Source organism: Alligator sinensis, unplaced genomic scaffold (assembly GCF_000455745.1).
Source record: "Alligator sinensis unplaced genomic scaffold, ASM45574v1 scaffold917_1, whole genome shotgun sequence".
NCBI lineage: Eukaryota > Metazoa > Chordata > Crocodylia > Alligatoridae > Alligator > Alligator sinensis.
In genome coordinates, this window is record NW_005841988.1 from 1,413,047 (window position 1) to 1,425,913 (window position 12,867).

General features: G+C 42.6%; 1 protein-coding gene across 1 annotated transcript in view; it reads right to left on the minus strand.

Annotated features, from left to right (window-relative positions):
- Positions 1–12,867, minus strand: part of CNTLN (centlein) — a 383,712-nt gene that overhangs the window by 249,039 nt on the left and 121,806 nt on the right. Inside the window, 1 exon segment of the mRNA XM_025201267.1 lies at positions 4,165–4,327. Coding sequence (XP_025057052.1) covers positions 4,165–4,327 — 163 coding nt within the window.

Consider the following 12,867-nt stretch of genomic DNA (forward strand, 5'->3'; position numbering starts at 1 on the left):
CGATAGACTGATCCCCTATCGATCTTTCTTCCTGTCGCTGAGCGTCGGCTCCCGCGCCGGCTACCCTTTTCCCGGAGGCTTGATTTACGGACGGATTCACTGGCTTGGGCCCCGCCAGCTGGAACAACTCACGTGGTTGTTCAGACGATCGGACCAGCTGCGTCGCAACTCCACACAGCGTAAGTAAACGTTTTTGCAACCATTAAACCTTGTCTGCCTCTCCATTCACGAGCCCGCCCTGACGAACGAGCAATTTCTAACTCACCTCGAGTCGGCTCTGGCCGTCCGAGACACCGAGTAAGGAAGTTGTTTTTCATGCTGCATCGGAAGAAGGGGGGCACTGGAATGGTGACACAGAGCTGTGCTTGGCCCCATCTCACCCAGGACTGAACCCTTTGGCAATATGGAGTAGGGGCAGAAGCCCTTCATCAGCATCGCATCATTCCCCACACTGCTTGGCCAACAGCTATATGTTTAACATTCTCACAGCTGCTGCCTAATTGCCAGCAGCCACTGGATGAGCACAGTAGGGGAAGGGGAAGTGATGCTGCTGATGGGGCTCTGCCCATGCTCCATGCAGTTGGAGAGTTCAGTCCATTAATAGAAAGCTTTAAGATCTTATGAGAGCACATATGCATTTCTTCTGCAATCTAAAGTAAAACAACTGAAAGATTTTGTAACGAAATGTAGGGCCAATCTGGCAATGTTGCCCAGTTTCCAACTAGGCATGCATATTTTTAATTTTTATTTTATGAATTTCACATTGTTTATGTAAAATTCCCAATACAATTTATGTAAAACTCCTGCTTAGAACAATTTCAACTGGGTTTCATAAAATTATCTGAGGAAAGCTTATTAAAAATAGTATAGCCAGCATGAGATAACTTGGTAACTGGGTTTCCAGCTTGGAATCTCAGGCTACTAATGCAGACACCCACCAAAGCAAAAGAAGGCAAAGGTTATTGAGAGCACAACATGAATAAAGCATCCAAAAATATATTAGGCTATTACATTTCCTGGTCTTCTTTCTCGCAAGGGTAGAGACTTGAAACAACCCAGCCTACGGGAGAATAGTATCACCAGCAGGGCTGGATTAATGCATAGGCAAATTAGGCACATGCCTAGGGCCTTAAATGAAGAAGGGGCCAGTTGTGCTTATTTTACATATTATAATTATTGAGTGAAAAAAAGTAATATTATATATACAATATTAAGTAGGGGCCCCACAAGTTTGTTTGCCAAAGGCCCATTAAAGGGTTAATCTGGCCCCAATTACCAGCATGTTTTGTTTTGTTTTACCATTAGAGCTACCCCTGATTATGCCATATCTACCAAAGACACAGTGCTCCCAGCTTCAGATGTTTTGAGGGATCAATTCCTGGATTCAAACCTGAACCTTCATGTGCTGACAAAGATGCCTGGCTTTAAGAGATTTTCAATCAGTATGATTAATAAAGAGCTTGGAAGGCAAGCCCATACCAAAGAAAGTGCTGCATTATATAAACAAAAGGTCTAAACTGTAAATTTCTGAAAACTCTGATAAGCTGGCTAAGGAGTTCACAATCTCTTCTTGTCTTATTATCCTTAGTATTGATTGTAGCCTCTCCACCTTGAAATTGCTGGTGAGGACAAATCTATTGAGTCTCATTAAATCCAGCACAGAAACAAAGTCCCCTGAGCATTTGGGACCAATAAAACAGATTCAATACATTTTAAAAAGAATATTTCCTTTCCTTGAGAGGTAGAACTATAGCTACAGTATGAAAGAGATATCAACATATTTTCATAAATCCTCTAATCTGAAAGAGTTTTGCAGAACACAGCATGCTTAAAAATGTGGGTGGATTCAAGGAAAATGGTACAGTGTATCTCAACTGCACATCAGCAAGTCAGTACAACTTGATAAAACAGATGACTGATCTTTAAATGTCTCCCCTGCCCATTTTCAAGCTAGCTCTGGAACAGAATTTGTGATCCTCAATGGATTTATGCCTAATGCACTAAGAGTTCATGACCTTTGCCTAGTTTGTCGAAAAAGTAATTTCTTTGACTTGACCAACTGTTTACTAATGCACATTAACATCAGTATGAAGAGTAGTTTCCCTAAGTGGCAAACTAGTAAAATGAACTTGGAATATGTCAGCCAACCACACTGCCTATAGCATGTAATGCCTATCTGACCACTGACACAGAGGTCATTGATCTTGCTGTAAGGGACAATATATCATAGGATGAACATGCTGATAGGCTCAATACCATTTGGAGAAGTAGAAAAATATTCCTCTGTGAATCTGTCTATGGAGTAGCTGACAAGTCCTTATCTAGCTGTTGCAGCCAGCATGTTATTAATGCAAAGGAAACAAACGTGCGCCTTGAACATTATGCCTTTGACTTGAAAATATACAGAGCACTGCACCTATTTTCTGGTTACTGGGATGCCTACGGCTTGTTTTGACCTCAGTAGGAGCGTTCAGTTTTGTGACGCAGAGAAAGGAAGCACGCATTGCTTTTAGAAGCAACAGGTCACTTAGAAACAATTGTTTGAACATTACATACAGCCTACTGAACGCTCGTTTTCGGGATCCTTCTTAAACTGTAGACTGCTCCAGCAATGTGACTTGGAATAGTAGCAATAGCCCTCTTAGTGTTCTCTTAATAATTTAGCTTAAAAATTATTTCTCCCTCCAATCACGAAAATAGTCATTCGATCTTGGAACTGTTAAATAGACAACAACAGCTTGGGCTCCCTGAAGATGAAAGGCAAGACCAGAGGTATTGTACAAGGGCCAGGTACAATATAAGAACAATTTCCCAAATTACAAGGTAAGTACATTCACCTCAGTTTGTCACATACACTAAAAGATCTACTGGATTCTGATTTCAGAGCAACAGCAGTTTTTCTGCCTTGTTTACTCATGAGAAAAAATGGGAACAATGGGTATTCAGATGCCTTCTGGGTTTGTGATTTAAACACTACATGTCATTACTTGTCAGCGGTGCTAATGTATTCTTGGCTTACTTAAGATGCTCACCACACTCTGCAAGATCCTAAGTATATTGAATTCAACAATTCTGTGCTAGCCCCTTTAAGATTCCAGGTATTTCACAGTGGTCAACTTTGTTAGAAAACTGAGAGACTACTTATCCCCCAACCTACAACACCTTTGTCCTGCGAGTGTTCAAAATGCCTCTGAAGGATTGCAAGGATTCTTGTCTACTTGAGAAAGGTCAGAAAAACTCTTGATGTAAATGAATCTCAGGTCAGGTCTATAAAGTCTAAACCAGCAAACCCTCCTAATATAGATGCACTCCATATTAGCAAAAAAGTTGTTTTTCCTACCACTTTGCCAAGTGAAATAAGCTATAATGAAAAAAGCGCTCTTATGCCAGTATAATTTTCTCTCCCCATCCCCGCAAAAATAATCACACTCCCCCAAATCAAAACTACTATATCAGCTAAAATTTATAGTGCTTAACTGGCCTCATACAGATATTTTGTCTTGTAAAAACACTCATTAAAGAGTCATCTATACTTGTGTCAATGTTTTTCCTTGATAAGAGACTTCTGAGTGGTTTTTCAAGGAGTCCACTCCTAATATCTGCTCAACAGTGGAAGCCCAGCCATGAATAGTGGGAAAGGCAATAAATAAGGAAAAGAAAAGAGGTGAGGCAGTGGGAAAAAAAAATTATTTGGGGGTGTGGTAACACTCCATATGAGACTGAAACCAAGTGTATCACATTTATAGATTAATTTTCTCATTACATTTTAAACAGCTAACAAGAGGAGTTGCATATGAATACCACCTCTTACCTTGAGAAAAAAAAAGAGAAATACAGACAGAGAAAATACACTGGAAAAGTTGGACTGTATGTTTTGCAGTCCATTAAAGTCCTTTTTTCAGGGGCAAATAATCATATATGCTTAAGGTGGGGCATAGCTGGTAGGCAAAATTTGGGCATTGTCTTCGGTAGGTATAAGTGAACCAAAACATTTATGCAATCTCCCTGATTTAATCATGAAATAGTACTAATTGAAGGGTGCAGTATCACACACTACTTTCAATATAGACAGTCTATTAGCCGGCATGTTGACTATTGATAATTATGTGTACTACTTGTACATACATTTAAATGTATACTTTTGTAATAGGAAAAAATGCATACTTTCTGATAAGATATAGTCTCTGCCATATGAACATCTTCCTGATTTCTTAGTACTTTTTGAGTATCCATATTGAGAGCCTGAAGCTGCTGGATCAGCTCTGCCTGCTGTGCTGTATGTTCAGTGTTTTGTTTGTAAAGATTCTGCAGCTCCTGCAACTCCTTCCTGCGCAAAAGAAGCAATAAATAGGAAAGCGTGAATAGAGGGACAACAATGATCTCAAACAGTGGTGTTTAGCTAATTTTATTTAATGAATATCCTCATCTATTTTCCCACCAATTTCTTTATAAATACCAGAAATTAAACACATAGCATTTAATATTCATCACTGAATACTGTAAAAGATCTATAAAATACTCAACTATCAATTGCCCTTTAGTGGTTTGACTTCTATAAAGTAACTGGACCTTCAGTTACAACAGGGCTGTCTAACTGGTAGCCACAGGCCACAAGCAGCTCCCAAGTAGTTAACATATGGTCCCTGGCTCCTGGTCTGCACATCGCTTCCCTCCATTGCTCAACTGCTGCTGCTACCAGTGTCTCTGGGCTCCCCTGCCTTCCTCCAGCTTCTGCTGGTACCCTGGGTGTGGGACTGTGTTGAAGGCCTTCTTAAAATCCAGGTAGATGACATTGGCCTCAGCTCCTGTGTCAAGGGAGTGTGTGACCTGGTCATAAAAGGCTATAAGGTTTGTCAGGCAGGATCTACCTGTGACGAACCCATGCTGGTTTACTTTCAGCATCGTTTCCATTGCTGGACCTTCACAAATGTGCTCTTTGATGATTTTTTCCAGCATTTTCCCAGGGATAGAGGTATGACTGACTGGTCTAAAGTTACCCGACTCATCCCTTCTCCCTTCTTAAAAATGGGCGCCATGTTGGCCGTTTTCCAGTCCTCAGGGACTTGGCCAGAGCACCATGAGAGCAGCTCTGACACTGACCAATTCCTTCAGCACCCATGGATGGTGGTCATCCGGGCCGGCTGACTTGTACCCATCCAGCCCTTCCAAGTGCTCTTTAACTAAGTCAACACTAACCTTTGGAGGTCTGGTGCCTTTTGGACATCTGTCTATGTTCAAGGTGGGGGGATTTTCTTGGTCAGTATTAAGGAACACTGAAGCAAAGAACTTATTGAAGAGCTCTGCCTTTTTGTCTGCATCAACCACCAAGTAACCTGATTTGTCATTTGACCTATTTTTTACAGGATACCTTGAAACATAGGACAATCCAATCTTTGTATTATAGATTTACGCTTTAAAATGCTAGGATATATTTTTTAAACTCACGCAATATGTATAATGTGATTCTCCTTCATGGACTACATTTTTTTCTTTGCCTATATGTCAGTACACATTTTATGACATTACCTAAAAGATATATTTGCTTATGGGCCCATCACTAGTGCAATAAGTACAAGTGAGTCAGGACAGCTACTTATAGATTAAATGACATAAAAGGCTGATATACATTATAAATTAGAATAGCATTGTAATGCAACCAAAGGACAGTCTTTTATAATCTGGGTCCCTGAATCCACTGTAATTATATAATAATGAAGATGAAACTGATAAATAAATGTTGTAGACTTAGGCAAAAATGTAGTTATGTTGGCAACTCTTGGGTTTGTGCTAAAACATAATTAAAATGTAACATGTATTTCATAGTCTAATCTGTTTAAAGCACTCAATAAAATGTGGATTATGAAAATTAGTTTACTTTTGTATATTTAAAGTGAGCATTATTTTCTCTTTAATTAACAAGAAACATGTCAAATTATTAGTCTCAAATGTCAGTATTTCTATTGCCCCTATTAAGTTTCTTTTATACTTCTTCACAAAGTTTGCTTTGTGACCTCAGGCAAATCACTTAACCTTTACCTATGCCTCAGGTTAACATCTAAAGCAGGGATGGGCAAGTCTGGCCCTCAGGCCAAATCTGGCCTGTGGCACATTCCATTTCCCAGCAACCTCTGTGGTGGCAGCTCCTTTTGGCTGCCACCACCAGACCCAGCCCTGCTGCCTGGACCCCCCCATCCCATCCACCCATGCAGGCAGCGCGCGCAGCCAGGTAACTAGGATGGGGCTGCAGCGGGGGCCAGGGAGACCCCAGGATTTTGTGGCAGTGACAGCACAGGGCCAGAGCAGAGCCACAATCCACTGTCTGCATGCCCCTGAGATGACTGCGGGTTCTGCAGGCATGGACACTCAGAGAGCAGATCGTGGCTGTGCCCCAGCCCCCATCCTGTGCTTTCGCTACCTCAAGATCCCACCCCCAGCCCCAGCACAGCTCCCTGCCCAGCTGTGTAACCTGCCTGTGCAGCTCCTGCTGGTCTCCCATTGAGGCCGAGGCGGGGGGCCAGGTCTGAGCCCCTGTTCCGTGGCCCTGTGCCGTCACAACATGGCCCCACTCTCCTAAGGTCTACATGGAGACCGGCTGGGAGCCATATGGGCAGGGGCTGCTGGAAAACGGAGTGTGGCTACGGGCTGGATCCACCTTCTTTCCCACCCCTGATCTAAAGAAATAGATATCATTATGTTGTCAAAAAGCAGCACGAGATCTGCAGATTAGGAGGTAAGAAGTATTACTGATTTAGGCATTTTTCTTGAATAGCTACAAAATAGTAAAGCAAACAAAATAAGAGGTGAATCAGAGAATCTGCTTTAAGAAAGTTCCACCAGTAGAAAAAAAAATGATTGCAGAGGAAAATATTGTTCATTTATAATATTGTTTAAGGCAAGGATTTTTGTGGGTGATCTTTTATTAGACCAACTTTTTTGGGATACAGTTAAATGAGCTTCTAAATGCAAGGCATTTGGATGAAGATGAAGAATGCTTTGCATTTAAAAGCCTAACTGTCACAACCATGCAATTGGTCCAATAGAAGATATCACCCACAAAAATCCTTGTCCCTAGCATAATTCTTGGGCCACCATGGCTACAAAAATTACTTCAACGTTACCATATTATTGTTTAAAGATGTTTACAAAACACCAAAATGAAAGATTGTGTCTTATAAAAACTGAAAAATAAGCAATAGCAAAAGGAAATCAGTAGATTTTAAATTATGATATATAGAGATAGATTGGGACAAGATAATGCTCTTGTAACAAATAAAAATGGATGATATTAAAGAAATGTCATCAAGAAGAGACTATATCTGCCTCAGGGAACCAGCTGTTCTTGTCCTACATGTGTTAAATCTGGGCCAGAGGGAGTATTTATGTACCTTGCTGATAGCAAACAACAAAATAAATGTATAGCATTTTATTTTATGTTGTATTTGCCTTCAGCCTTCTCCTAGAGATGTCCATTAAGTACAAGAATATCTGGATATCAATACAAAAAATAAGACTAGTTGTACCAATACAACAATCACAGAACATGATGTTATGGAAGGTATATTATCAAAAAGAGGCTGCTAAAGCTTTAATTCAGGAAAGCACCTGAGCATATATTAAACTAAGTACAGGTATACATTTATTTGCAGTGACTGAAGATGGCTCCTAAGTACTTTAAGAAAAAACATTTCTTGAATCATGGTGTTAGAGAGAATCAGATAGAATAGAGGGGTTAAAGAACACAGTAAGAAAGGGGACTCTGTCTACGCATCAAATTAAGTTCTACTGGTAGGTTAAGCACAACAAACCTCGGCTAACTTAATCTAACTAGCATTGGATACATATACTGAGTGTCACCATATGCTAATGCGCATGCCACTGTGTATTCTTTTTTTTTTTTTTTACTCTTACAGAGACATTAGCATGAATTACAATCATACTGTAAGCCATACATACATCATAGGCCATGTGCAGCATGGGCCACATATAACATAGGCCATATCATGATAGGACTTGAGCTTGACATAGCAATGATGCAACTTGAGCATGCACTGTAGACAGTGATAAAGGTGCACCTATATAATTTAAGGAAATGAAAAAGGATTGGCTCAGCACCAAAACATAACTAAATGTGTGTCACAACCCAATGATTTTAATGCCTCGGCACGATGGAATTTTCCCGCCACATGAGAGTCTCTGTGTACAGCAAAAGTTTTCTGCTGCAACAGAAAACTCCGGTGCAAGAGAGTTCCCACCATTCGTATGCAAATTTGTGTCCCACTATTGGCCAGTTCTAAATTATTCCTACGTGGCGGCTAGCAATTGGCTTGTTAGCCGTATCAAATTCTGTGCGACTTCCGCCCAAGTCGGAGAACTTTGAGCACACTGCAGAGTGCCTTTGAAGATTCCTGACTCGTGGCTGAGCTGGTCGATAGCCTGATCACCTATCGATCCTTCTCCCCGTCACCGAGCGCCATCCCTCGACGTACCCTTTCCCTGCCGGCCTGATTCCTGTACGGATTCGCTGGCCTGAGCCTTGCCAGCTGGAGCAACTCATGTAGTTGTTTAAGCGACTGGACCACCTGCGTCGTGACTACTAGCGGCGTAAGTAAAGCTTTTTTGCAACCAATACGCTTTGTCTGCCTCTCCATTCACCAGCCCGCCCAATGACCGAGTAATTTCTAAATCACCTCAAGTCGGCTCCGGCCGTCTGAGACAATGTGGACAACTCTGTTAAGTATATAATTGTGGTTAAACAGTCAGTGTGACTTGGAACTTCTCCAAAGTTTAGCAAAAAAGAAGAACCAAATCAGAGTCCTCAAGGTAACAGAGAAGCCTAGCCAGTGGACCTGTTTTTCCATTGAATCCAAGGCTATGTAAGCACTGTCTTTATTAATACAAATAAGTCCTTGCTGTTGTATATCCTAATAAAGTTTTCAAGTTGTGACCAGAATTGTCTTACTGGTCATCAGTTTCACTCTGAATCCCAATTAAAACTTAGAGTAACAACAGACAAGTTTTACTGTAAACTCATGTCCTAGATTTGTAAGAAAATAACTTATGCCTAAGACTTCCCCCTCCTAAGCAAGAGACTGCTGCTGAAAAACTAATCCTGTCCATTCATTCTCATTCCTAGTGCCAGGAACAGCAATAGTAATGTCATCGTGGGTGTCTGCTGTAGACTATCAAACCTAGGGCAGAAGGTAGACGAGGCTCTTTTCAAACAACTAACCCAAAAAATCCAAATTACACAACTTTGGTTACCTTTACATTTCAAGGAAGGGTAACGCAGCAGTGCATAAGCAGTCCAGCAAATTTTTGGAGTGTGCTGGGAATAACTTTTTGGTACAGATGGTGGAGAAGACAACTAAAGGGGGAAAATCTCAATTTGCTGCTTACAAATAAGAAGAAATTGTTTGAGTATGAAGGTGAAAGGCAACTTTGTTGACAGTGACCACAAAATGATATATTTCAAGATCCGAAGGAAAGGAAGGAAAGGCGAACAGCAGGATAAAGATATTGGATTTCAGAAAAGCAGAATTTAACAAACTCAGACAAATGGTGGCAGGACCCCATGGGAGAGAAGTCTAAGGGGAAAAGCAGTACAGAATAACTGACTATAGCTAAAAGCAGGAAAGAGGGAATTGTTTGGACTGGAGGAACACTTGGGGAGCTTTGGTGAGCTGTCATGAGCTAGGTCAGCACCCCACCTCCAGCCTGCTGACTAAAACTCCCTATGTGGCTCTGTCCTGCGCTGGGCTGCACAGATGGGATAGGGCTGTGGGCAGGCAGGAAGTGGCAGCCAGGAGCAGGATGGGAGGGTGAGGCCAGAATGGCTGGGGAGTGACAGCATGGGGGCGGGGTCCAGTACAGAACCACAATCCTCTCCCTGCATACCCTTGCAATAGGCACCACTTCCATAGGCAGGGGCATGCAGGGAGCAGATCGTGGCTCTGTCCCAGGCCCTGACCTGCACTGTCACCACCCAGTGATCCTGGGGTCTCCATGGAGATCGGCCCAAGATTTACATGGGCAGGGAGTGCTTGGCTGCGTGGATACAATAGGGCCATGGGCAAGCAAGGAGAAGTGTCCAGAAGCAGGACAGGCAGGCTGGGCCCAGGCTGGGATCAGGATCTTGAGGTGTAACAGCATAGGGCCCAGGGCAGAGCCGCGATCTGCTCCCCACATGCCCCTACCCATCGAACCAGCGCACATCACAGGAATATATGGGTAAAGGATCATGGCTCTGCCACAGGCCCCAGTCCCACACTGTCATGTCCCAAGATCCTGATCCCAGCCTTGGACCCACCTGGCCATCCCACTCCCAGATGCCATTCCCCGCCCACCTGTGGCCCCATCCCATCCACCCAGCTGAGTGCAACTTGCCCGCACGGGTCCCAGGCCAAACTCCATGAAGACCCTACCTGCCTGCTCTGTCCAGTGCCCCCAGCAGTGGGTGCAAGACAGACAGGTTGGGGTGCCCAGCCAGTGGGGCTGGAACTGGCAGCAGACTGGCAGTGGCAGCTGGAAGGAGTTGCCACAGTGCGGACTACAACGAAGCAAGTCTGGCCGCCATGCCACCCCAGCTGCACTGTGCATCCAAGAGTGTTGTACTGCAGTAGCTATAATTGTTTATATTGCTATTTTTTATAATTAATTATTTAGCCATTAAGATAAAGTTCTTCTTGTTGTGATTTACTTTTTATAATATTTTAATCAGTCACTATTGTTCTGGAATTAACCATCTATTTTAAATTTCCTATTGCTGAGCATAAATATATTTGACCTATTGGTCTCATGATTTTAGATATATTTGACTTATTGGCCTCATAATTTTAGAACTTAAATTTGGTATAAGGAAAATGCTTACGTAAGGTCTGTGGTATGTCTGGCATGTTTAAAAAGAGGTAATGAAAGAATGAATGATGTATGTACGTAATAACATGAAGGAAGACAGTCCTCTTGCAGCAGGTGAAAATAGCCTTCTGTGGTTTAACATTTAAAGGTTGCAGTGACATCAAGTCAGCAGTATTACCAAATACTCAACCATGCCTTCACCATGACAGCTGAAGACTACAAGCAACAACCCCCCTGAAGATTGCGGACCGCAAAGCCAGAAGATCATGTCCTACCAATCCCAGCCTGCCAACAGGACAAGGAGGATGACCTTCGCATCTGATTCAGAGGAATCCACAGGCTTGTATGAACAGCTATCACTAAAGAATGAACACAAAGAAAAGGCTTTGGGTCTGTCCACCTGTAAGAAGGAGTTTTGGGTCAACAAGAAGGAGTTGTTTCCAACAAAACCTGATCCCATTTCTCGTGGTCAGTCTGGCCAGCCACCAGACTGACCTGAGCAACTTTAGAACTTGGTAACACCTTAACCTTTTCAGGACTGTCTATCTGTGTGTGCTTGTTTCTTCTGTAAGAATGAATGAATGAGTATGCATGGGAATGAGTGAAGTAGATAACCTTACTGTTCTTTATTCTTTTTATGTTTTATGTTCCAATAAATGCGGCATTGTGCCTTACCCCCGATAAGATTCCTGCTTGTTTTTAATTCATACTGTACACCTTGTACGGACACAGGAGCAGTGGGACCAGCCACATGTACCACAGCCCAGGCTGTCACCTGTCCCTGAGCCAGATGGGGCCAAGGGCCCTGCCACAAGCTGGACAAAACCCCTTGGTGAGCCAGATCCAACCTGTGGGTCATATTTTACTCCCCCTGCCTTTAAGAGATGCGCACCAAAACAAAGGTGCAAGACACTAAGGATAGGAAATGCAGCAAGAGACTAGCTTGGCTAAGTGGAAAAGTCTCCCGTGAGTTGAAACTCAAAAAGGAAACTTACAAAAGTAGAAACTTAACCATGATTCTAGGGATGAGTATAAGAGTATAGCAGAGGCATGCAAAGACAAAATCAGGAAGGCTAAGACACGTATTGAGATACAGCTAGCAAGGGATGTAAAATGCAATAAAGAAAAGCATTCTGCAAGTATGTCAGAACTAAAAGGAAAAACAGGGAAAAATGCAGGTCTCTTACTGAAGGGGGAGGACATTCTAATAATGGATGATGTGGAGAAGGCCAAAGTATTTAATGCCTTTTTTACTTCAGTCTTCCTGAATAAGATCAGTTATTAGATAACAAGCATAGCTGACAGAAAGGAAGGGAAGAGATAAGCAGCCTAAGAAGAGGGAAAGAAGAGGTCAAAGACTGCTTGGACAAAATGGAGATTTTCATTTCAACAGGGCTGAAAGAGATTCATCCTAGAAAACTTAAGTTATTAGATAAGATCATTACAGAGCTATGGAGTAATCACTTTGCAAACTCACGAAAGTCAAATGAGATTCCAAATAACTGAAAAGGGGCAAATATAGTGCCCATTTATAAGAAAGGAGGATTCAGGGAATTACAGACCTTAACAGCTAGAAAGATTATAGAACATGTCATCAAGGAATCTGTTTTAAGCATCTAAAGGAAAACATGGTGACTAGAAACAGCCAACATAGATTTGTCAAGAGCAAGTCATGCTTCACTGACCTGATTTCCTTCTATGACAAGATTACAGGCTTTGTGGGGGGAGGCCAGCCCCACTGCTGCCTGTCCCCTCTGCCGCTTGCCTGCCACCTACTCCCTGCCTGACATCTGCCCCTCAATGCCAGGGCCTGCCCTCTGCTGCCTGCACCCTGTGCCTGCTACCCAGAACTCCTTACTCTAACCTGAAGCCTTCATTTCCCATCCCCTGCCCTGCCATGTTTGTGCCTGACCCTTGTCACCTGTCTCTCATGCCTGCCCCTTCCCGTTTGTCCCTTACTGCTAACCTTCTCCTGTAGCTCTGCTGCAGCTCTGGGGCAATCAGTAGAAGTGA